Source organism: Colobus angolensis, unplaced genomic scaffold (assembly GCF_000951035.1).
Source record: "Colobus angolensis palliatus isolate OR3802 unplaced genomic scaffold, Cang.pa_1.0 Scaffold318, whole genome shotgun sequence".
Classification (NCBI taxonomy): Eukaryota; Metazoa; Chordata; class Mammalia; order Primates; family Cercopithecidae; genus Colobus; species Colobus angolensis.
The window spans coordinates 285,858-311,258 of NW_012116466.1; the positions used below are offsets into that span (position 1 = coordinate 285,858).

General features: G+C 48.7%; 1 protein-coding gene across 1 annotated transcript in view; it reads left to right on the top strand.

Moving 5' to 3' along the window:
• LATS2 (large tumor suppressor kinase 2) overlaps positions 1 to 25,401 on the top strand; it is a 99,580-nt gene that overhangs the window by 59,631 nt on the left and 14,548 nt on the right. Inside the window, exons 3-4 of the mRNA XM_011951345.1 lie at positions 22,683 to 22,815; positions 24,697 to 25,399. Coding sequence (XP_011806735.1) covers positions 22,683 to 22,815; positions 24,697 to 25,399 — 836 coding nt within the window. The remainder of the gene's footprint in view (positions 1 to 22,682; positions 22,816 to 24,696; positions 25,400 to 25,401) is intronic.

Sequence of the window (25,401 nt, forward strand, 5' to 3'; positions counted from 1 at the left end):
TTCCTTCCTTCCTTCCTTTCTTTCTTTCTTTCTTTCTTTCTTTCTTTCTTTCTTTCTTTCTTTCTTTCTTTCCTTTCTTTCTTTCTTTCTTTCTTCTTTTGTTTCAGAGTTGTGGGTCTTGCTCTGTTGCCCAGGCTGGAGTACAGTGGTGCAGTCATAGCTCACTGCAGCCTCAACCTCCTGGGCTCAAGCAATCCTCCCATCTTAGCCTCTTGAGTAGCTGGGACCACAGGCATGTGTGGTCACACCTGGCTAATTCCTTTTCAAGTTGTTTTGTAGAGACGGGGTCTTGCTGTGTTGCCCAGGATGGCCTCAGACTCCAGGTGTCAAGTGATCCTCCTGCCTCAGGCTCCTTAAGTGCTGGGATTGCAGGCTCAAGCCACTGCGCCCAGCCCTTATTTTATTTTTAAATGCTCTGTACAAACTTAATGGGAGGACAAGAGAAAGGACATTTCAGAGAGTAAATAAAGAGAACGTTCCAACATAAACGGGAAAGGGATGCAGATAACATGGAACTCTGTCAAGCCCTTTAAACAAAGGCCAGGACTTTCTACCTTGCTGGGTGCAGCCTTCCAAGTAACCCTACCATTGCCTTTCCTGGCCATTTGGATCTTGTCTACAGAAAATTGGACTTTTCCCACAGACTTTGGAATCAGCAAACATTCATTTTTACTTTTATAAGGTATGATCATTGGTATCCCTCCTGCACAGTAGTCTAAGAAATGAGATTCGTATTAGGCATTGAGCCAGGATGAGTACTGAGCCAGGACAGCTGTCAGGTCCGACTGGGCAGAACATGCAAGGCTGTAACTCTGGTGAGCAGCTGTTGGGAACCCGGGAGGCAGCCTGCTTCACGGTCCCCACAGCGGACGGGCGAGCGCACGAGAACTTGCCTGTGGGAACATACCCTGGCACCAGGGTGGTGTGCCCGCGAGCACAGGGTGTTCGTCTGCTGTGTCACCGCTGCATCCCAGTGCCTGGAACAGAGCCTTACACGGCTTGGTGTTCCTCAGCCCCAGTTCTGAATGACAGAAATATTACAGCAGAGACCATGAAGTTTACTGAGTTGGGAAAGGTCTCGATACCTTAACTAGTTGCTTTGCAATAGAAACAAGTACTTTGAGCATTTTCTCTTCCACCTCCATACCTCTCCTCTTCCATCCATGTTAGCTTTGTGACTTTGGGTAAAAAGCTAATCTATTTCAGTCTCAGTTTGTTCATCTTTGAAATGTGGTTAGGAACCCTTATTTCCTAGGAGGTGGTGGGGCCGTGATTCACCCAGTCACGCACAGCTCCTGCCCTGTGCTGGCACCGTTCATTCCATCTTCCTCTCATTCTGCTCATTCCCTTAAAAAATCTACAAAGAGGTTATACTATACTTGTTTACCATCCGACAGAGCCATGAATAGCATTTTCTAGGAGAAAAGAATCATAAGATAGGAACACTACTAGGTAGAAAATTTGACTAGAAAACTAGAAAAGGTCCCAGTTGAATGAAGCACCTGGTAGATACAGTCAAGTGCCGCATAACGATGTTTCCGGCAACCACGGGCCACATGTATGTGATGGACCCATGAGATTGTGATGGAGCTGGAAAATTCCTGTTAACTAATGACTTTGCAGCTGTAACATCATAGCCCAACGCATACATGCATGTGTGGTTTATGTTGGTGTAAACAAACCTACAGCCCTGGGCGCTGCCAGCCTTATAAAGTGTCCAGTAATGTCCTGGGCCTTGACATTCCCTCACCACTCACTCACTGACTCACCCACCACAACCTCCAGTCCCTACAGGCTCCATTCATGTTAAGTGTCCTGTATAAACATGCATTTTTAAAATCTTTTATATGATATTTTTACATTATCTTTTCTATGTTTAGAGATGTTTAGATACACAAACACTATTCTGTTGCAGTTGCCTACAGTATTCACTGCAATCTCAGGCTGTGCAACAGGTGTTTGAATAATGTGGCTTCATTTAAGATCATTTTGTTATAGCGTTGATGAGAAAAAAAAATGGTTCCTGGCCAGGGCCACTGTGTGGAGTTTGCACATTCTTCCTCTGTGTGGTAAAATTGGTTTTGTTAGACATCACTTTGCTTAAAGTTGCAGGTTTCCAAGAACATAATGACGATGTTAAGTGAGGACTCTACAGGGTTTGTACCCAGGAACAACAGGCTATACTATCTAGCCTAGGTGTGTAGTGGGCTGTAGCATCTAGGTTTGTGTAAGTACACTCTGTGGTGTTCACACAACAACGAATTCACCTAATGATGAATTTCTCAAAACATATCCCCATATTTAAGGAATGCATGATTGTATTAATACATTCTATCATTTTTGAAACTCTGTTAAGTCTACAACAGCCAGCTGGTGTTTTTGCCCCTATATTTTCCAGAGTCAGGAAAGAAGCAGAATAGATTTTTTAAATTCCTAGGCCAAGGCAAAGTCTCCACCAGTAAGTAGCACGTGATGAGAACACTGTTCAGTCATCCATCACATGGTGTCACTCAGCCATGCAAAATGACCATTTTCTCAGAGAAAGTGTTGCTGGCCCTGAGGACCTGTAAAGTGTAATTTCTGCTTTTTAGTTTACTGCCTCTGCCACTTGTGGGTACAGCGACCAGTTTAAAGACAGGAGTTTCCTACCGTGAGAAATAGACCTCTAGGTCATTTGTAGCAAAGTATCAGAGTCCAGATTTCACGGAGGTCTAAGGCGTGTGGATTGGGTGGAGGGGATCTTTGGATCCCAACTTTCATCCAGAAGTTGATATATACTCACCGTCTTTAGAAGCTAGTTTCCGTTTTTGATTCAGGACAAGTGAGGAAAAGCAAGTATTTCAAAATAGCAGCCAAGAAAGAGACGGGAGGAGGTAGGAAGGGCCATGGTCCTGATATAAGATGATTTGATGGTTAATTGGCATGCATTTCTGCAAAAATCATCATGCCACCATCACTATGAGGAAGCTACCATTACCATGTTGATATATGTGTGAACAAAAGTTTTCTGGAAAGGAATTTAAAAAGTCTTTACTCCAGTGAGCAGTTTGCAAACCAGGGAGCTACAGCCTTCAGTGTAAACGGAAGGTACATTCTCGAGAATCTAAGGAGTGTTTGTGTTTTATAAAGTTTCTGTCGGTGTTCTCACTCAAGTCCACTTATGCAAATGAAGGAGTCAAACTTGCTTAGTTCTGATTGGTTGATGTTTGCTGAGCTCTGATTGGTCACACCCTATTGATTGGTTCAGGCAGGGCAAACAGGAACAGGCAGCTGTGAACGTCCCAAAGTTAAGCAGAGGTGTGGGTTTTCCAGGAATTCAAAATACCTGTGTGACTGCTAGTCAGCAAATGGCCACTTGGTTCTAGTTTGAACTCAGGCCCAGTTAGCTGCTCAGGATTCATCTTGAGGGACTGGGCTCTTCCGGAGTTCAGTGTCTTTGACAGTGCTGTTTTTAATGCTGTAATTTTATACAGTCATGTTATATGCACTGTTTGATTTTTTGTTTGTTCCGGCTTTGTTTGGAAAACTTCCTGGAATATTCAGCACTCTTGGCTGTTCACGTTTGGGAGTGATGTACTGAAAGCTGATTGGAAGGACTATCGGGTGGGGCCTGTAGAGTGGGGGATTTGCTGTAGGGTGACCAGGTGGAGGGCCAGAGGCTTCACTGAGCACCCACCAGTGTCTGGGTCTGGAAGCTTGTCCCTGGGGCCCTTCGGTTTTACCAGAGATCTTCAGATCTGCAGAGTGTGTGGGAGGTTGGCACGGGAGGAGGGTTGAAGCCAGTGTGGTTGATTTAGTACTTCCATGCTCACTTAACCCTCTGTGTTATTCCTTTGTGGGTTTTTTTTTTTTTTTTGATGGAGTCTCACTCCATGGCTTACGCTGGAGTGCAGCGGTACAATCTTGGCTCACTGCGACCTCCACCTCCCAGATTCAACTGATTCTCATGCCTCAGCCTCCTGAGTAGCTGGGATTACAGGCACACACCACCACGCTCGGCTCATTTTTGTATTTTCAATAGAGACAGGGTTTCACCATGTTGGCCAGGCTGGTCTTGAACACCTGACCTTAGGCGATCTGTCCGCCTCGCCCTCCCAAAATGCAGGGATTACAGGCATGAGCCACCACGCCCGGCCCTTTTGTGTTATTTCTGTGCTGTCTGCCCTCACTGTGTTATAGTCTGATTTGGTGTTGGGGTGGGGGCCTGGAGACACCTGAGGACCCAGGTCATCTCGTATAGACCTCCAGGGAGGCCTCTTTTTCCACCCATACCTCATCCTCACTGCCCTGTGGGCTCACAGCATGCACTTGGTGTATTGTTGTCTGTTATGTGGAGGTAGCAGCTGTTCCTCCATCTGGTTTCTGTATTTTAAGAGGTATTGAATTTTCTTCTTACACTGTGATTGTTACGTAGCAGCTATGATGAAAAATTAAGAATAATAAGAGTGATTTGGTGTGGCTGATGCACCACATAGACCTGGAAATCCCACATATATGTGTTTGTTACCTACATTTTTGTTGTTGTGTTTTTAACTTAACAGTCTGTTAATTGTTTTAGCTTACCCTTAGGATAAGTATAAATTCCCAGACATGACTCGCTGGGCGCTAAGAGTAGGAATCGTTTGGGACCAGTGGTCCAGCAGCAAATTGGATTCAATTTGCAGGAACAGTTTCTGCAAAGCTTCTGAGAGGAGAGGAGAGGAGAGGAGAGGAGCAGGTGTCCGGGAGAGATGGCTGTTCAGCACTTTGCAAAGTGCTCCAAGTGAGACGGGCAGCATGGTTGCTCCTGCCGTCCAAGAGCTGACCACGTGGTGGGGGAGCAAAGGCAGGAAAGAGCTGTGCCTTTGCACATTTGCTTCTTCATTCATTCATTCATTTTGTTCATTTGTTCATTCATTACTCACCACACGAGACTGAGCAGTTGCTGTTTGCCAGACACAGTGAATACGCACTCAGTTTCTGGCCCAAATCGCTGGTAGGACAAGGGGCCAGACTGTGAAGAAGGAACCTGGGCGGTGGGACGAACAGCCTGGGCCTTTGTTGTACTGTTAAAACTCTATACAACGTAATTTAGCAACGTGCTTTCTTCATGCGTGATGGGTTTTGCGATTTCCTGGTGATGGACATTTAGCAGACATGAGTACAATGAGTCTTCTTCACGTCTCCTCTTACATACTTGGGGAACTTACCTAGGGGGTGGAAGTGGAATCTGGGTTGTAGGATTTCAGCATCTTTAACTTTACTAGATATGGTCAAAATATTCTCCTGTGTGATTGTACCAATTTACACACCTTTCCTCAGTTTTATCAAAATGCAGTGTCTCTCTCACTTTGCCAACACTTGCTGTTGTCAGACATTTAAAGTATTTGCCAATCTAATGGGTGTGAAATGCTCCCTTATTGTTTTCAGTGAAGCTCTGTGATTGCTGGTGACATTGGGCTGCTTGTGACTAAGTTTCGAATTCAGACTGTACCACTGCTTTTATGAACTTGGGGGATGGTTACGTCTCTGAGCCCCAGTCTTCTGGTGAAACATAAATACCTACGTCGAGCTACTGTGAGAAGGAAGGACCACGCGCATGGCTCCTGGCTGTTAGTGTCTCAGTCTGAAGTCATTCTACCAACACCACCCAGCGGGCTGCCCCTCCCTGCTGAGGAGACCCCCCACCACCACCACCGCCCAAGGCTGTAGTCTGGAGCAGCAGGAGACAAAGAGGTCCTGTGAGAGCAGGGGGCACCTCTTGAGAACCCCAGCAGAAGTCCTGGGAGAGCCGCCCACCCCTGGATGCAGCGCCCACCCGAGTATCTGTCCCACAGTAGCTGGCAATGCAGCAGCCAGCACCACTGCGCCTCTGCAGCGTCCTGCTGGCCTGTCAGCTCCTCGCCCACCTCTCCCCTTGTACCTGGCTCCCCACGGTGGAGCCAGAGTGGGCCTTTTAAAACAGAAGTCAGGGCTGGGCACGGTGACTCGTGCCTGTAATCCCAACGCTTTGGGAGGCTGAGACAGGTGGATCACTTGAGGTCAGGAGTTTGAAACCAGCCTGGCCAACATGGCAAACCCTGTCTCTACTAAAGGTACAAAAATTAGTTGGGTGTGATGACGCACATCTGTAATTCCAGCTACTCAGGAGGCTAAGGCCGGAGAACCGCTTGAACCAGGGAGGTGGAGGCTGCAGTGAGCCAAGATTGCGCCACTGCACTCCAGCCTGGGGCCACAGAGCAAGACTCCATCTCAAAATGTGTGTATATATATCCCCTACGACTAACTACTTCTTCCCTTATCTTTGGCTCTGATTGGAAGAAACCTGATTATTGGCTCAGCCTCCTTATAGCTCAGTGCCTGGAAAACAGGCTGTGGTCTGTAGACACAATTTTTGGCTTTTAGAAAGAAAAAGCCTGCTGGTTTATAATCAGTTTGGGGGATGCATGTCCTGACATTCCACTGTCAGAAACATAGACTAAAAGAAGAAATTCTAACTGGTGGGGTAACAGCCAAGTTTTAAACAAAACGGTTGGATTTTAAAGGATTGTTGGAAAATGGAAACTTGTTACAGAGATTCTAAGCCTTTGGAAATATAACTTAAAAATTAAATCCATGCTATGTATCTATTTCAAAGTTACACTGTAGCTTTTTCAGAAAAATACATAAAAACTGCATAGCCAGGAAATTTCACTTTTTGCTACCATACTTCATAACTAAAATATTTGTATACTTTACCAAATTACCTTGTCAGTGACTCTTTGAGGGCATTTTGTGAAAGTAGCAGATTACTGTCTTTTTTCCTGGGTGAACCTGTGATTTGCCAGATCTTCCAACCTACTTGACAGCATTTTAAAAATAACCACAGGGAAGCAAGCTCTGTTCAGTCTGCATCGAAATGCCCCCTTCCCTGGGCACTCACGGGCTGCCTATCTGCAGCAGAGCGCGCTGTGGGAGGCACGGACAGCCCCAGAGCCCCCAGACATGCACAGCTACTCTCAGAAACTCCCCAAACATGCACAGCTACTCTCCTGAAGTCCCACAGTTGGAGACAGGTGTGTGCAGTGAGGCAGGCCTATATGCCATTGTCGAGTAAGTGGATCTTTCTGATGGAGACAACGGCAGAATTTTCCAGGCAGCCTTCGTCTGGAAGTGAAGAGCAGCGTCTTCACACATATTCAGCCTACTTAATTTCAGGAGCCAGGTAGTGGCTTGGAGCCCAAACAGAAAAGGTCTGCTTTTCCAGAGTCACATTTAAGCTGTTCATGCTTCAGCTCTGATGATTCTGACTTATTTTTTGGCTAACTTTTAATGCTCAATTATGGTACAAGTTAGTCCTTTATAAACTCAGTCTCATCATAGCATGTAACTTCGGTGGCACAAGAAGTCTCTGTAGGGCTAAGCTGGCTGTCGACTCGCTTTTTTCAAGGATGTACACGGTGGGCGCTGGAGACCAGGGCCGGAGGGTGGCCACCTGTGAGAGCTGCTCCTGTGTCTTGGGCCGGGTCTTCTTCTCTGCTCACTAATGACAGCTTTTCCAGCCTCTCGCAGGCTCTGGCCCACCACCTTGCTTGCTGTGATTTTTTTTTTTCCTCCCTCACACATTATAAACTGAGGCAGAAACTGAATCCTTTTCTTTTTCCTTTTCTTTTTTTTTTTTGAAATGTAGTTTCACTCTTGTTGCCCAGGCTGTAGTACAATGGCATGATCTTGGCTCATCACAACCTCTGCCTCCTGGGTTCAAACAATTCTCCTGCCTCAGCCTCCCAAGTAGCTGGGATTATAGACATATGCCACCACGCCTGGCTAATTTTGTATTTTCAGTAGAGATGGGGTTTCTCCATGTTGGTCAGGCTGGTCTCAAACTCCTGTCCTCAGGTGATCCGCCCGCCTCAGCCTCCCAAAGTACTGGGATTATAGGCGTGAGCCACTGCTCCCAGCCTCCTTTTTTTTTTTTTTTTTTTAATAGAGTAGGGGTCTCACTCTGTCACCCAGGCTGGAGTGCAGTGGCACATAGTTCGCTGCAGCCTCCAACTCCTGGCCTCACGTGATCCTCCTGCCTTGGCCTCCCAAAGCGCTGGGATTACAGGTTTTCCTTTCCTTTATGAAGACCTTTTTCCTCCTAAGGTAGTGTTGCCAGCAAGAGTGTGAATGAAAACCCCAGCTAATTCCTTGCTTAATTCTGCTGCTAGAGCTCCAGCAGACAGGGCTTTGTCTTACCCGTATCTTGTCACTCTTGCTGTCAGAAAAAACACTGGAAGTTCACAATGAAGCTTGCAGATGAACTTGGCAAGCCCTTTTATGACCCTGGACCTGAACCTACCTTGGAAGGCAGAGAAAGCCCCACTTCTTCCTGGGTCAGTGGAGCTCTGGCCAGCATGAGCCCTCCCAGGAGGAGTGCCAGAGGCCGGCTCTGGGTCCCAGCATCCCTCTGGCTTACACCACACCCTGTCAAGGTCGAGTGATCGTCTTTCTCCAGTTTCTCTGTGTGCAATCTTTTCTGTTCACCAGGCGGTTTGTTGAGCCTCCTTTTGAGTCCTATGCCAGCCCCTACCCTGCCCTCCATCTGACCCCCTTCAGCTCGTTCTTTTAAAGTGGGCGTCTCTCTGACGTAGTGTTGGGCTGCCTTTTGTGTGGGGAAAACATGGGCCTCTACCTAGTCATGATGCCAAGCCCTCTTGACTGATGATTCCCAGAATTTTCCTAGAATTGCATCTTCTGTGGGACCACCATGGTCCTTCCCATGGAGTATCCCATTCCTGTGCTCTCTGCTGAAGGCTTCCTGGCTATGCTACTTTCCCCAAGCATTCAGAATGCTGGGGCTGGTCTCTGTCCCTTGGAGCCGTGCTCATGGCCTGGCGCATGACGACTCCCCCTGTGGATTTCATGTGCTTATTTTCCTGGTGGCTTGTACAAACCAAATTTTAGTGTACCGGTTGTCCTTAAAAACAGCAATGTCCTCGTTGGTATAGGTTTTGGAAGGAGACAGAGAATCTTTCCTCGTGAAGCTCTTGTGCAATCTCATATTGGGCTTGGCTCACAGACCCCTTGGATTCGGGATACTGTTGAACAGCCCCATGGTGCTATTAGAGCAAAGCGCTTCCTGCTGAAGCAGACTGTGCCTGCCAGGTTGGAGGCTGGGGGCCAGGAAGCTCACTGCAGTGCTGGTTTCCTGTGCCCAGAACAGCATGCTGTGTGCACACGCAAGTTCATGCCGACACACACGTGTGCTGGTCAGTGCCCAGCAATGCTGTACAAAACACTAGGACTGAGCAGGATGTGTACTGTTAGAGTTTGATTCTCCCTTCCATTACAGAAGCTTTTTCTTTTTCTAAATTTGAGACAGTGTTTCACTCTTGTTGCCCAGGCTAGAGTGCAATGGCGTGATCTCAGCTCACTGCAGCCTCCGCCTCTCGGGTTCAAGCGATTCTCCTGCCTCAGCCTCCCAAGTAGCTGGGATTACAGGCATGCACCACCATGCCTGGCTAATTTTGTATTTTTATTAGTGATGGGGTTTCACCATGTTGATCAGTCTGGTCTCAAACTCCTGACCTCAGGTGATTCACCTGCCTCAGCCTCCCAAAGTGCTGGGTTGGTGAGGCGTGAGCCACCGTGCCCGGTCACCATTACGGAAGCATTTTAAAGTGCTTTTGAATGTTATGTTCTTTTGTATGTTATATTCATTTTTTTTTTTTTTTTTTTGAGACGGAGTCTCGCTCTGTCACCCAGGCTGGAGTGCAATGGCTGGATCTCAGCTCACTGCAAGCTCCGCCTCCCGGGTTCACACCATTCTCCTGCCTCAGCCTCCGGAGTAGCTGGGACTACAGGCGCCCGCCACTTCGCCTGGCTAGTTTTTTGTATTTTTAGTAGAGACGGGGTTTCACTGTGTTAGCCAGGATGGTCTCGATCTCCTGACCTCGTGATCCGCCCGTCTCAGCCTCCCAAAGTGCTGGGATTACAGGCTTGAGCCACCGCGCCCGGCTTGTTATATTCATTTTAAAGTGTCTTTGTGTGCTACTTTTTTAAGTTGGAGTATGTTTTTCTCACAGGGAGATTTGACCTAGTAATAATAGCCATAGCTAAGAGTTTAGCACACTTTAAGAACAAAAGCATTTAAACATTAAACATTAATAAAAGTAATTTTGTAGTCAAATATTAACCCAAACAGTTATTTACTTTAGAGCCTTAAAAGATATAAAATTATTTAAAAAGACATTCCTGACCAGGTGTAGTGGCTCATGCCTGTAATCCCAGCATTTTGGGAGGCTGAGATGGACAGATCGCTTGAGCCCAGGAGTTCGAGACCAGCTTGGGCAACATGGTGAAACCCTGTCTCTACCAAAAAGACAAAAATTAGGCCAGGTGCAATGGCTTATGCATGTAATCCCAGCACTTTGGGAGACCAAGGTGGCTGGATCACTTGAAGTCAGGAGATCAAGACCAGCCTGGCCAACATGGTGAAACCCCATCTCTACTAAAAATACAAAAGTTAGCCAGGCGTGGTGGCGGGCGCCTGTATCCCCAGCTACTTGAGAGGCTGAGGCGGGAGGACTGCTTGAGCCCAGGAAGTGGAAGTTGCATTGAGCCAAGATCGTGCCACTGCACTCCAGGCTGGGCAACAGAGCAAGACTTTGTCTTTTAAAAAGAAGAAAAAAATAAAAAAAAGAAATAAAGACAAAAATTAGTTGTATGTGGTGGCGCAACTGTAGTAGTCCCAGCTACTCAGGAGGCTGAGGTAGGAGGATCGCTTGGACCTAGGAGGCAGGGTTTGCAGTGACCAGAGATTGGGCCACTGCACTCCAGTCCAAACTCTGAGCGACAGAGCAGAGCAAGACCCCTCTCAAAAATAATGATAATAAATTTCAAAAAATATATTATTTAGGTTCTTAAAATTCACTGTCACACCAGCAATCAATAATGGAACAATCTCATTTTTTGAAGAAATATTATTTCTAAGCATTTTGTTAAATCTTTGTTAATAATTGTCATCTTAGCTATTTGAAAATTTAACTTTTTGGAAAACTTTATGATCTTAACAACAATTGAGTTTATTTGGACAAAAGCTGAGGAGACCAAACCACTCAGAATTTAAGATAAAATAGGCCGGGTGCAATGGCTCATGCCTATAATCCCAACACTTTGGGAGGCCGAGGTAGGGAGGTTTGCTTGAGGCCAGGAGTTTGAGACCAGCCTGGGCAATATAGTGGGACCCTGTCTCTAAAAATGAAAAAGAAATTAAAGAATAAAGTTAGCCAGGTGTGATTGCCTGCACCTGTAATCCTAGCTAGTTGGGAGGCTAAGGCAGGAAGTTTGAGCCCAGGAGTTAGAGGCTGGAGTGAGCTTTGATTGCACCACTGGACTTCAGCCTGGGTGGCAGAGCAAGACCCTGTCTCTAAAAAATAAATTATAAATTTAAAAAAAATAGCCAGGCACCATGGCTCACACCTTTAATCCCTGCAGTTTGGGAGGCTGAGGCAGGCAGACCGCTTGAGCTCAGGAGTTCCAGACCATCCTGAGCAACATGGTGAAACCCCATCTCTACTTAAAAATACAGAAAATTAGCTGGGTGTGGTGGTGTGCACCTGTAGTCCCAACTACTATGGAGGCTGAAGTGGGAGAATCTCCTGAGCCTGCGAAGTCAAGGCTGCAGTGAGTCGTTTTTCACACCACTGCACTCCAGCCTGTGCAACAAGAGTGAGACCCTCTCTCAAAAAAAGAAAAAAAAAATAAAAAAAGTTAATTAATGTTTTAGAAGATGGGCATTTGTCCAGATTATACATAGCAGAGAGCAAAGCAGAGCCAGTTATCAATTATCTCCTGTTGTGTAACCAACATCCCAGACCATCCCAGAATTTTTAGTGACTAAAAAATAATGACTTTTTACATTTGTTATTATTTTATTATTACTATTTTTTGAGACAGAGTCTCACTCTGTTGCCCAGGCTGGAGTGCAATGGCGCGATCTCAGCTCACTGCAACCTTCATCTGCCAGGTTCAACCAATTCTTCTGCTTTAACCTCCTGAGTAACTGGGACTACAGGTGTGTGCCAGCAAAATAATGGCTTATTATTTCTTTTTTTTTTTTTTGAGACGGAGTCTCGCTCTGCCACCCAGGCTGGAGTGCAGTGGCCGGATCTCAGCTCACTGCAAGCTCCGCCTCCTGGGTTTACGCCATTCTCCTGCCTCAGCCTCCCGAGTAGCCGGGACTACAGGCGCCCGCCACCTCGCCCGGCTAGTTTTTTGTATTTTTTAGTAGAGACGGGGTTTCACCGTGTTAGCCAGGATGGTCTCGATCTCCTGACCTCATGATCCACCCGTCTCGGCCTCCCAAAGTGCTGGGATTACAGGCTTGAGCCACTGTGCCTGGCCAATGGCTTATTATTTCTTATGGCTCTGTGAGTTGGCTGTGCTCAGCTGGGCAGTTCTTCTGCTCCATGTGGTATCTGCTGGGGTTCCATGTAGCTCATTCCACGGGGAACTTAGCTGGGGCTGAATACCCAAGAGGGCTTCACTCATGGGTTGGAACTGCAACACAGTTAACTGGATCTGTCTCCAGCCACAGTGGGATCTGAGGAGTGAAAATGGAAGCAGCCAGGTTTCTTAAGGGTGAGGCTCAGAACTTGCACAGCAGCACTTCTGCTTCATTCCATTGATAGAGCAAATCACAGGCCAGCCAATATTCAAGGGGAGGGGAAGTAGATTCCGCTTCGTACTGGGAGCTGCAGCCTGTACATACAGGGATGGGAGAAATTATTAGTGCCCATTTTTTGGTAGCACTGTTACACATGAATAGAAATATGGGATCCAGGACCCCTGAAACCATGCCTTGTGTGTGCACGTGCGCGCGCGTGTGTGTAAACTAATAGGGAATTTTTGGTTAGGTTTCTGTGGATCGTGCTCACCTCTGTTCACCTATCTCAACTGTGACAAAAATTAAGTCTTGTGTTAGCAAACATCCCTCAAAATCCTGGAATTTTACAGATAAAAGGAACTTTGGGATTAACTTGTATATTCATATCTTGCCATTTTGTTGGACACAACTGATCCAGAGAATTTTTGTGATCTGTCCACAATTATGTAGCTAGATAGTATAGGCAGTTTTGTTGTAATGGAATCTGATATATGTGTAAGCATCTTATTGTTATGCTCTCTTTAACAAAAAGAAATTATTGTTCTTTCATCGTAAAATTAAGTCATACTTCAATTTTTCATGTTCTAATCAAGCCCTTGTTCATAGGCATAACTGATTTGTGTACATAGTTACTAAGAGACATAACATTTTATACAATCAACATTTTCTCATGTTGTTTACACTATTGAAAGTTGCCTATTTTGTTTTTGCCTATTTTTGCTACATACTCAGCATCTAGAACAGTGGTAGATTTGTTAGAGTTTTACTTATAGAAAGTATTATTTCTGGCTGTGGTAAGTGTATTCTGAGAACTGTATTAATTATAATTATTATTTAGTAGTGGCCACGTGGCCTCTAGCTCCCATCCCACACTTTACTCTTTCAGAGGATGATGTATTATAGCTAAATCTGACAGACATGATTATAGAAATCATTTTTTAAAAACTGAATTGGCCGGGCGCGGTGGCTCAAGCCTGTAATCCCAGCACTTTGGGAGGCCGAGACGGGCGGATCACGAGGTCAGGAGATCGAGACCATCCTGGTTAACACGGTGAAACCCCGTCTCTACTAAAAATACAAAAACTAGCCAGGCGAGGTGGCGGGCGCCTGTAGTCCCAGCTACTCGGGAGGCTGAGGCAGGAGAATGGCGTAAACCAGGAAGCGGAGCTTGCAGTGAGCTGAGATCTGGCCACTGCACTCCAGTCCGGGCGACAGAGCGAGACTCCGCCTCAAAAAAAAAAAAAAAAAACTGAATTATTTTAGCCTGAGGATAAATTTCAAGAAGTAAAATTGTTAAATCAGGATACAAAAAATTTAATAACTTTTGATAATAAATATTCACCCCTGAATATTTTTGGTTTATACATGACCAAGAATAGTTTTACCAGCCCATTTATCTTTATTATTACTTTATTATTTTTGAGACAGTGTCTTGCTCTGTCACCCAGGCTGGAGTACAGTGGCACAATCTCGGCTCAATTGCAACCTCCGCCTCCCGGGTTCAAGTGATTCTCCTGCCTCAGCCTCCCAAGTAGCTGGGACTACAGGCGCATGCTACCACTCCCAGCTAATTTTTTTGTATTTTTAGTAGAGATGGGGTTTCACCGTGTTAGCCAGGATGATCTCTATCTCGTAACTTTGTGATCTGCCCGCCTCGGCCTCCCAAAGTGTTGGGATTATAGGCATGAGCCACCACACCCAGCCTATCTTTATCATTATTGACCTTATTTTGGTGCTAACAATAGTTACAAAATGTTCTTTATTTTATCAGTGTTTCTTTTTTTGTTTTGTTTTGTTTTTGATGGAGACTTGCTCTGTTGCCCACACTGTAGTGCAGTGGCATGATCTTGACTTACTGCAACCTCTGCCTCCCAGGATCAAGTCATTCTCCTGCCCCAGCCTCCCTAGTAGCTAGACTCTGTAGGTATGTGCCGCCACGCCTGGCTAATTTTTTTTTTTTTTGTATTTTTAGTAGAGATGAGGTTTCGCCACATTGTCCAGGCTGGTCTCGTGATCATTGGCAAGGCCAAGGATTTTTCATGTTCATTTTATTTTAGGACAAATTTAAGGCCAGGCGCCCTGGCTGATGTCTGTAATCCTAGCATTTTAGGAGGCTGAGGTGGGAGGATGGCTTGCCCTACAGAGTTTGAGACCAGCCTGGTTACAGTGAGAGCCCACCTCTACAAAAATAAAATTTTTTAAAAAATTAGCCAAGCATACTGGTTCCTGACTACAGGGGGCTGAGATGGGAGGATGCTTAAGCCCGCCGGTGCCAGGATGCAACGAGCCCTGATCGAGCCACTGTACTTCAGCCTGGGTGACAGAGCAAAAGTCAAAAAAAAAAAAAAACAGGTGCTCACTTGCACAGCACAGATAGGAAAATCGGAACGATCCAGAGATTAGCATGGCCCTTAAAAATACACAAAACAAAAACGAAACATTATGCCAAATTTCTTCATTCCTTTCAAAAAGACGTATGTTTATACCTGTATGTGCCCAGCAGCTGTCCTCCGGGCGGTGTCTGGCATGCCAAAGGTTCGGGGGCCGCCACTGCGGGGTCCGGAGCCTCCGCTGCATCCCTGCAAGGCGGCGACTCGTTTTCCTCAAGCGCAGAGACATTTAAACCCCCAAGGCCGCTTCTTCCTCCACCTGTTTTCCAGTCACAATTGGCTCGCACACGGCACGTGCTGCGCCGGCCCAAGGTCGCCGGGCCCCTGACTCACGTGGACGAGGTCGTGGACAGTGTCACGGGGCCCCTGCTCCACGTGCACAAGGTCGCCAGGGTCCCTGCCCTGCGTGGACAAGGTCGCCAGGGCCCCCACCCCGCGTGCACAGTGTCGCTGCGGTCCTCGCCCCGCGTGGACAAGGTCATGGGCCTCTACCCCACCAGCCCAGGGTTGTCGGACCCGCCCCGCCTCGCCCGCGTGGACAAGGTCATGGGGCCCGGAGCACCGCGCTCGGGGGCGGGGCTCGCAGTGGGGCCGGTAGAGGAGCCCTGGGCCCGGAGGGGCCTCATTCTTCCAGGCGCCTGTCCGTGGGATGGAGTTGGAACACCCTTTGGAAATTCCAGCCTCTCGGCTCCTATGTTCTTGTCAAAAAATCGAGGCCTTTGGGTCAGAGATTCTTTTGAAGACCAGCCCGCTGGCAACCCTCCAGGGAAGCACAGGATCCGGCCAGACAGTGCAGTCTCCTCTGCCAGCCAGCTGGCCCCTCTCTTCCTCTTCTCCCCTCAGTCCTCCTTTTGCTTAATTAATTAGTTAATTAATGTATTTATTTTTGAGACGCTCTCTTGCTCTGTCTCCCAGGCTGGAGTGCAGTGTCATGATCTCAGCTCCCTGCAACCTCCACCTCCCAGGTTCAAGTGATTCCTGCCTCAGCCTCCCATGCAGCTGGAACTACAGGCACCCGCCACCATGCCCAGCTAATTTTCTTACTTTTTTACAAAGATGGGGGTCTTGCCCAGGCTGGTCTTCAATTCCTGGCCTCAAGCGATCCTACCTTGGCCTCCCAAAGCGCCGGGATTACAGGCGTCAGCTACGACTGAAGTGGAAGTTACCTGAGGAAGCCTGAGAGACAGGCAGACACAGACAGAGGCCCACGCAGACACCATAGGGCCAGAGCGCTTGTTTCTACTTTTTCAGCCAAACCTCATAGTTGGAATGTTAAAACTTTAGGATATGGTTTTGCTAAGGCCTGAAAAATGCTTCCTTACCAGGAAGGGCTGAGTGGGGGAGGATCTCCATAGGAAATTCCTTCCCTCATACATAATAATTGTCACTGTATTTAAATTACTTGCATTCACATGGCAGTGCACGTGAAATACTTCTGCTTAGACATTGTGAGCCCAGCTCCTGCCTTGCTGAGAGCTGAGCGGTAGACTGAAGGAACATCTTCCAGTTCCCCCCCGTCCTCATAAGCCCTGTGCCTACTAGAGGGGGACCAAGCCCGGAGAGCAGAGGGTGTGTCAGGAGCCCATGCTGGGCTGCCTGGCAGCTGGTCAGCAGCTGGAGAGCTGGGTGAGGGCAGCTTCCCTGAGGGACAGCAGAGAAGACCATTAAATGGTGATGTACCTGCAACAGAGACCTGGATCATCCCATGGGGAGCGTTGGAGCTGGGGTGTGGTCCTTGCCATTGAGAGGACCAGCCTCAAGATACTGGCAGGGCCTGAGGTGTCCCACACCTCAACCACCTCGCCATTTTGTTAAAGTGCCTCTTTTGCAGTCCTTTCTATATCAGATATCATATGGGCAAATCTCACATTTTCCAGGCTTCATAGTGGTTAGGTCCAGTTTTAAGTGAACACCAATTTGTTGACAACATTATAAGAGGAGAAATCTCTTGGGAAAGATACCGAAGGTATAGATGTTCAAAACTGCTTTATTCATATGTAATTCACACACCTAAAGTGGAGTTTTACAAGAGCTGTCAGTAGCAGCAGTGAAACCTCAGTTTGTCTTGCCCTTCTCAATCCCTCCCCAGTCTCTTTGTTTTAGCCATGAGGCAGAAAATCTCTGGAGGAGCTCTGCTTTGATGGAGTGGGAAGAATTCCCTCTGTCAGGTCCAGGGCCACTACCCCAAGCTGAGAATAGCCCACTGCAGTGCATGTCACTGCTTTCCAGAAGCGGTGAGGCTGCCAGGCCCCTCGGCGCGCCCTTTGTGCCATAGCATTTAGCCCTACTAGCGTCTATTCTGCAGCAAGTCTTACAAAATAGTTTTTCATTGAATATTTATGAATCTGCAAGAATAGCCCACAGGGTAGCAGATAAAGGCTCCAGGTAAGAGCCCGTCAGACTCTTATTTTCTAACCATTGTGGCTCCCCAGACTGTGAGGCATAAAGTTTATGCCATGTTAGGTTTTGCTGAATTTGATATGGAGTGTGAATAATCATAGCAGTTCTGCCTTCAAAGTATCCAGAATCTTCTATCAGCGCAGGCGCAGTGGCTCATACCTATAATCTCAGCACCTTGGGAAGCTGAGGCAGGCAGATCACCTGAGGTCAGGAGTTCGAGACCAGCCCGGCCAACATGGCGAAACCCCATCTCTACTAAAAATACAAAAATTAGCCAGGTATGGTGGTGCATGCATGTAATCCCAGGGAAGCTGAGGCAGGAGAATTGCTTGAACCTGGGAGATGAAATTTCAGTGAGCCAATGTTTCATCAGTGAGCCACTGCACTCCAGCCTGGGGGACAGAATGAGACTCTGTCTCAAAAAAAAAAAAAAAAAAAAGGAAGAAGGAAAGAAAACAGAATCTTCTACCACTCTAATGTAAGTAGAAAAAAAATGCTTCTGGACTGGGTGTGAGATGTGAATGAAATCTCAAAGTCAAGATGCTTCCAAGGTTGGGAGCCCTGAGAGAACAGGTGAGTTAGAGGCAGGAGATTGGGTTTTGCCCATGTTGAGTCATCTTACTCTTGCAGCAGGTGGCATGGAGTGGTCACTGATGAAGCAAGTGTTGAACACCGCAGGTATCTTGTGCCAAATCTGGTGCTCATATGATGGCTTCAACTCCAGCATTGATATCTGTCTAGAAGAGGCGGCTTAATTTATGGGCGTGGTAACCAAGTTCAAAGGATTAGCATCCTTTTTCTGTGAGACATTAAGCAATCCTAAGTTGAGCTTTCTTGAGTGTTTCGGGAGAAAAATTTGATGTGTGTAGGATTTTCTTGTTGCACGTGGCTAGGTGACACAAAGTCATCAAAGTCTTGTCAGCCTACCACATCACTCTGTAAATAATTAGTAAGTGCATGACACACACATTCAAGGAGCGTTAAGAGTTTGTGAACTTCTGTCCTGAAGAATGGCACGTGTGCAAACTAGATAATGGAGTAAAACTTGGAAGTTGCTGCTGTTGTTAATGTTGATTTGAAATTCCCTTTAGTCTGTGCTTGGTGCATCTCTGCTGTGTACCTTATCTCCATCTTCCACACACCAGGGCAGCCTGCCCAGTGGAACAGGCAGTATCTTCTCACTCCCTGCTTGTAGCTCTTTCTTCCTTTCATCTATCCTCTGTCACAGTCTAACTCAGTCACTCATTCATTGAACAAATATCTGCTGCTCTCTTTCTACCTGCTAGACGCTAGAACACATACCTCAACTGTCCTCGCCTTCAGTCGGCTTGCAGCTTCACTCTTGCTTTGGGGCAGGGCTGCTCAGCCTTTCCACATGTTGGCATGCGTAGACGTGGATAATGTTTACACAGCAGCCTGAGGTAAGACGTGGATAATGTTTACACAGCAGCCTGAGGTAAGCTGGAAGAGATTGGAGGTGTCTATTGAGGCTTAGTGAAAAGAACTCATTACATTTCTTTCTATAATTATTGTAAGAAGAATACATAGTAAAACATTAGAGCCATTAAATATCAAACATGCATAAAACCTACAATTGCAGTTTTTATGTTTTCTCCCAGAAACACATAAGATACCTTTGTGAACTGTAACAGCTAACCTAAAATTTAAATGATGCTGATGCCAAAACATGACATCTCCTTTTATCCCTAGAGCAACCTGTTAGCCTTATTTCCCAGATGAGGAAAAGGGCACTCAAAGTAGGGAAATGATTTGCTGAAGGCTACACAGCTGCTAAGCAGCAGAGAGGAGGGGTGAACCCAGGGATGTGGGTATAGGCACCTACGATTCTAGATAAGGACCCTTAAATGATGATTTTTGTACATTCTTCTTTTAAAAAATATTCTTTTTTTGTTTTTCTTTTTTGAAACACATTCTTACTTTGTTGCCCAGCCTGCCCTACTTCCTGGGCTCAAGCAATCCTCCTGCCTTAATCTCTTGAGTAGCTGGGATTACAGGCATGCGCCACCAACACCCAGCTATTTTTTTTTTAGAGACGGGATCTCACTGTGTTGCCCTGTCTGGCCTCAAACTCCTGGGCTCAAGCAGTCTTCCCGCCTCAGTCTCCCAAAGTGCTGGGATTATACGCGTGAGCCACCACATCCAGCTTGGTCTCCATATATTCTTAAGAAAGGAAGGTGAGTGGCCAAGCTCCTCGGCTGGGCTTCAGCTGCATCTCTCTGACACGCTTCTCCCACGTCCTGGCTCCGACTTCTTGCCATTCCCCAGACTGTGCGCTTGCCTTCACTCTGTGACTCTGCATGTACCTTGTGCCTAGAGGTCATGTATTTCTGATGGATTCAGAAGTGGATTCCCATTTCCTTCAATGTTTAAAACATAGCTGTATGTGTATGTACAGTAGCATCTTCCGAGAGTTAATATGTAGATAGGAACTACTTACTTGCTAAAGAAGGGTTGGTGGGCAGGTAACAAGGACGAGCCTCAACTGGCGTGGGGTATTTATAAACAAGCTGGCTCAGGAGTGCGGTTCACTTTTAGGACTTGAAACTCCCGTTGAACACGAGTCTTCACTTGTGGTCTCCTTGCCAATTTTTCTGAGTGCCTGGATTTGATGCACAATAGACACACAGACGTCTTGAGTAGTGGGTGCTCCACAAACAGGGAGAGCGCTTGAGAACATCCACACTGGCCTAGTCTGTCCTGGAGCTGCCCTTCCTTGGCAGTCGGCAGGTACTGGGTTAATGAGCGCAGGCTGGTGATACCCGGCAGGAGACAGAGCGTTGGTCACGTTTCAGACGAAGCAATTGAACGGTTAGTGCTGATGGGAAGGTTTGCGGTTAGAGTCGGCCCCAGTTGGCACATTTTTTGTAATGGGCGCCGCAAGCTCCAGGGTGATCCCACAAAGATGTGGTCTTATCATGTCTTCCTCCAAGCTGTTGAGTCTTTACAGACATGATCTCATCGCATAGCACAGCTGTGAAGTAGGTGGTGGGAGTCTTATCTCCCATCCCAGGTGAGGCCAGGAAGTGCTTCCCTTCTGACCACTGCTGCCTTCTCTCTGCGGCTCTTCCAGGTTGTAAACACTTGCCCTTTCTGGTAGTCCAGGCACCGCTTTCACAAACAGGGCTGTTCTTATTCCCATGTTCCCATCTGTCACTTCATGTCCCTCAACTGCAACGTGGCCTGCCCATGTGGCGGCACCTCCCCAGGCCTTCCACCTCGTGCTCCTCTGCAGCCCTTCCCTGTCCCTGCCATCTTGCCATCCCACGCCTGCATCACTAACAACCCAGGCAGTTTACAGCCCGTGTTTTCTGTCCTGCCAACCTGCTGGCGTATGGCCAGGACTGGAAAGCTTGATTCCGTATTAGACCATCATATATGGATAATAAGTGCTGAATTTGTTCTAGGCGCTGTATTAAGTGGGCAGATGCAGCCATGAGTAACATGGTTTCAGGCCCTGCCAGGTTCTTCTTGTCCTAAGGGAACCACAGACGCACAGCTGAGTGTGATTCAGGTCATGGGCACCGCAATGCCCTGTCCAGAGGTGGGGCACACTCAGTGCTGCGTCTCTCTCTGCAGAGCGGCTCTGGGACCACGGCCAGGCTTCCTGCTGCAGAGCAGCCCTGCACGGCCTCCCCCACTGTCCCAGGGTCTTTCTGCATCTCCACCCCTTTCTTTTTTTGTAGATGGAGTCACACTCTGTTGCCAGGCTGGAGTGCAGTGGTGTGATCTCAGCTCACTGCAACCTCCACCTCCCAGGTTTCAAGCGATTCTCCTGCCTCAGCCTGCCGAGTAGCTGGAACTACAGGCGCAAACCACCACACCCAGCTAATTTTTGTATTTTTAGTAGGGATGGGATTTCACCATGTTGGCCAGGATGGTCTCCATCTTTTGACCTCTTGATCCACCCGCCTTGGCCTCCCAAAGTGCTGGAATTAAAGGTGTGAGCCACCGCGCCCAGCCATCTCCACCCCTTTCTTCTCTGCTGTCTGGGTAACTATGGACTCCTTTCCGGAGCTCCCAGTTCTGCATTTTCAGTTTCCTCCTGCCTGGCCGCCCTCCTCGTCGACCTTCAAAGGGCTCAGCCTTCCCTTCTCTTGCCAGAGCCCTTTTTGTGGCCTTTGCGTGTTTCACCCTTGTCCCAGAGCCAGTCTCAGTGGTATTCTTTTCTCTCTGCTTACCCTCCCTGTTTGCCTACAGCTCTGCGGAGCTGTCCTTGAAGGTGAAGGGGGCGCTGTCATCAGAGCTTCACTGCCCTGCCCCACTGGGCTGCATCTCTTGTGCACCCTCCTGCCTATTCTGTCTCCCCCAACCTGAGTGCCTCCAGCTCTGCACCCACAGCCGCCCCCAGCCTGACCTGCTGATGCCGCATGTCCCAGTTTGAAAGCTTCCTTGACTCCTTGCAGACAGGAGCAAAACCCTGAGAGCCTGGCCCCCATCGTGGGTCCATCCCCCCATCTCCACCTACCCTTGCGTGCTGCTGTCATGGGCCTATCTTTCCCCAGGCTTCTGCTCTGGCTGTCCCATCTGCCAGGAATGCCTTTTCTCTCCCAGGGCTCTCCACCTGCCCAAAGTCTGGAACAGCTAGCCATGCCACCACCTCATCTTTCGAGTGGAAGGAGGCTTTCTCCTCTGGCCCTCTCCCATTTTACCTGCCCTCTCCTGTGGTGGCCACCAGTCTCTGTGTTCTTCCCACAAGCAGTTTGAGGGACTTGGCCTGGGCCGGTGTGTCTGTCTTTTCTTCTACAAGTCACATCTCTGCTGCTGTAGCCACCACGGGGCATTGTAAACAGCAGGCATGTAATATATGACTCTTGTGCAGCTGCACCCTTTCCCTGGGGACAGGTTTCCTAGTCCCAAAGTTAGCTTGGAGGTGAGCCGAGGTTAAAGCCAGGTTCCCTGACTCCCACAGTTCTTCCCCTGAAACGTTGCTCGTTTTAGGTTCATCCTGACCTCACCAGTCCAACCACAAAAGTTTTCTGAGGAGAAGCAGAATTTAAGTCTCTTTCAGGCCCATCAAAATTCCCATATGTCCTTGACGTAAGGCTAAATTTAGTCCGTGGTGTGGCTTGTGCTAGGCTTTTGTCATCAGTCACCTGCAGGGCACATAGCCACCTACACTCATTCTGAGGGTTTCCTGCAGCGCGTCGCAGGTTCTCAGCAGCTACAGAGGCAAAGTGTCCCAGCACAGAGTGGGGACGGAAGTCCCTGGGGGCTTTGTTTTAGGAGGACGTGCACTTACCTCTCCCTTACTTCCCTCCCAGGAGATGGCTGGCCGAGCTCTCAAGCAGACTGGCAGCAGGAGCATCGAGGCTGCCCTGGAGTACATTAGCAAGATGGGCTACCTGGACCCCAGGAATGAGCAGATCGTGCGGGTCATTAAGCAAACCTCCCCAGGTGAGCCCAGGCCCGCAGCGTGGGGGACAAAGATGGTTTGTGGCTTTAAGGACACAAAACCATGTGCAGAGGGTCTAGCCTGGCCTGGCCTGAGCCAGGCCCTGGTGGGAGCAGCCCCAAGTAGTAAACCATGGGACATGCCTGGCGCTTGCCCCGTCCAGCCTTGTCTGAGATTACCTTGGTACTTCCTACCTAGGGAAAGGTGTGTGCTTGTTTTATGAAAGATCAAAAAAGTCAGCAAAGTGGGCATAAAAATGGTCTTTTCACTTTCTCTTGGGCCTGTGGAGGGATCTTTGACAAGGATGGCTTCTTTCCTCAATTCTAAAACACACCATTCTCACATTGTAGCCTCCGAGAGTGGCTGCTCAATGGCAGGCAGTGTGGGCAGAGCGCTGGGCCCCCCTCAGCATCCCCTGTGAAGGGCCTGAGGCACTGCACCAAACCCCTGCTTTTTACTGGCTGTGGGGGATGTTACTTTCCCAAGACGGAGCACGTGGGCCCGGTGATTGGTACCTGAGGCCCCTGGGGTGTGATAAAGGATTCATGGCCAGGCCAGTGGCTCAAGCCTGTAATCCCAGCACTGTCTGGTCTGGTTTTGTTTTGTTTTGTTTTGTGTAATCCCAACTCTTTGGGAGGCTGAGGCCAGAGGCTGGAGGCAGGAGTTGGAGACCAGCCTGGGCAACAGAGGGAGACTTCGTCTCTATTTAAAAAAAAAAATTAAAAAAAAAATCATAGTAATTATCAAGAGTTTTCCCTATTTTGTAGAAGACCTTGGATAAAACCTTCTTCATGTGGTGGGTGAGAAAATCTCACCTTTGTAACTTGCATCTCCCTTGTTAAAGAGGACACACATTTTTGTCCTCTTCTTAAGAGAAGGAACTTCCTTAAATAGTCCCCAGCTGGCCTTCCATGTCAGGATTCTTCCAGTTTTGAGGTCTTAGAGCACAGCTCAAAGGGAAGGCCAGGCCCATGTTCCACGCTGATTTCCCTCTGCCCTTGCCTTTGGTGTGTCTGTTCATTGACGTCTTCTGAGCCCAGGGAAAATGAAGCCTTGGTTTGCCTGTGACTGTTGCTCAGTGCCAGGCTGTCAGGGCCTTCACTCTGCCACATATCAGGGATGGTCTTCCTGCGGGCAAGGCACACCCTTCGGCACCCTCTGCTAAGTCGAGCCAAGTGGAGCAGTTGGCCTAAAGAAGTGAAAGGAGCCTTTGTCCTTCCTTCTGGTGTCTGTTTCAGATGAGATGTTCAAAATGGAGGTCAGGATTAAGGTGGCAGCAGATGAAATCAATCTGGATATTTGTAGAGCGGTTTTGTGTGGTTTTTGTTGTGCATATGTTGCTTTGTTTTAATACAGACCAAAAAAACTAGAAAATCTTTTAATTTGGAAAAGAGGTGAAAGAAAAGTGGAGCAGCTGCTGCACAGTGGATACAGGCCTGCCCTTTCTGTGAGGGAACCGCGCTTTGGGACCGTGCGGGGGTAAACCCAGCTTCCCACAATTTGGGCATGATAGGGTTTTGAAAACAAAGCTGGCTATGCAGATGGCTCCGTAGCCTGACAGGAGAGTGACCCCAGTGCTGTCCCCAGGGGGCAAGGATGCACCTCAGCACACGACCCGGTCTTCTCTTCTGCCCTTGGCCCTCCCATGTGCCCTTTGACCTCCAGCCTGTCTCCACTCTCTTAACAGCTTAGGGCGACTGGTCCTGCTGGCAGGGCGGAGGGGAGTCCGCTGACCCTGTGCTGGGCAGAATGCAGCACGTCACGGCCCAGGGTTCAAGACCCTCAGCCCCGAGGGCAGCGCTAGAGTGGGGACCAGCCTGAAAGTGCCGGAACCCACTGATCACACCCGCTCTGATGCTGTCTTCCTGTGTTTTCCACGGCAGGAAAGGGGCTCATGCCCGCCCCTGTGACGCGGAGGCCCAGCTTCGAAGGAACCAGCGATTCGTTCGTGTCCTACCAGCTGAGCGGTGCCCCCTACGAGGGCCCGAGCTTCGGCGCCGACGGCCCCACTGCGCTGGAGGAGGTGCCGCGGCCGTACGTGGACTACCTCTTCCCCGGAGTCGGCCCCCACGGGCCCAGCCACCAGCACCAACACCAACACCAGCACCCACCCAAGGGCTACGGCGCCAGCGTGGAGGCAGCAGGGGCGCACTTCCCGCTGCAGGGCGCGCACTACGGCCGGCCGCACCTGCTGGTGCACGGGGAGCCCCTGGGCTACGGAATGCAGCGCAGCCCCTCCTTCCAGAGCAAGACACCGCCGGAGACCGGGGGCTACGCCAGCCTGCCCACCAAGGGCCAGGGGGGCCCACCAGGCGCCGGCCTCGCTTTCCCGCCCCCCACCGCCGGTCTCTACGTGCCGCACCCACACCACAAGCAGGCCGGCCCCACGGCCCACCAGCTGCATGTGCTGGGCTCCCGCAGCCAGGTGTTTGCCAGCGACAGCCCCCCGCAGAGCCTGCTCACTCCCTCGCGGAACAGCCTCAACGTGGACCTGTATGACTTGGGCAGCACCTCCGTCCAGCAGTGGCCGGCTGCCACCCTGGCCCGCCGGGACTCCCTGCAGAAGCCGGGCCTGGAGGCGCCGCCGC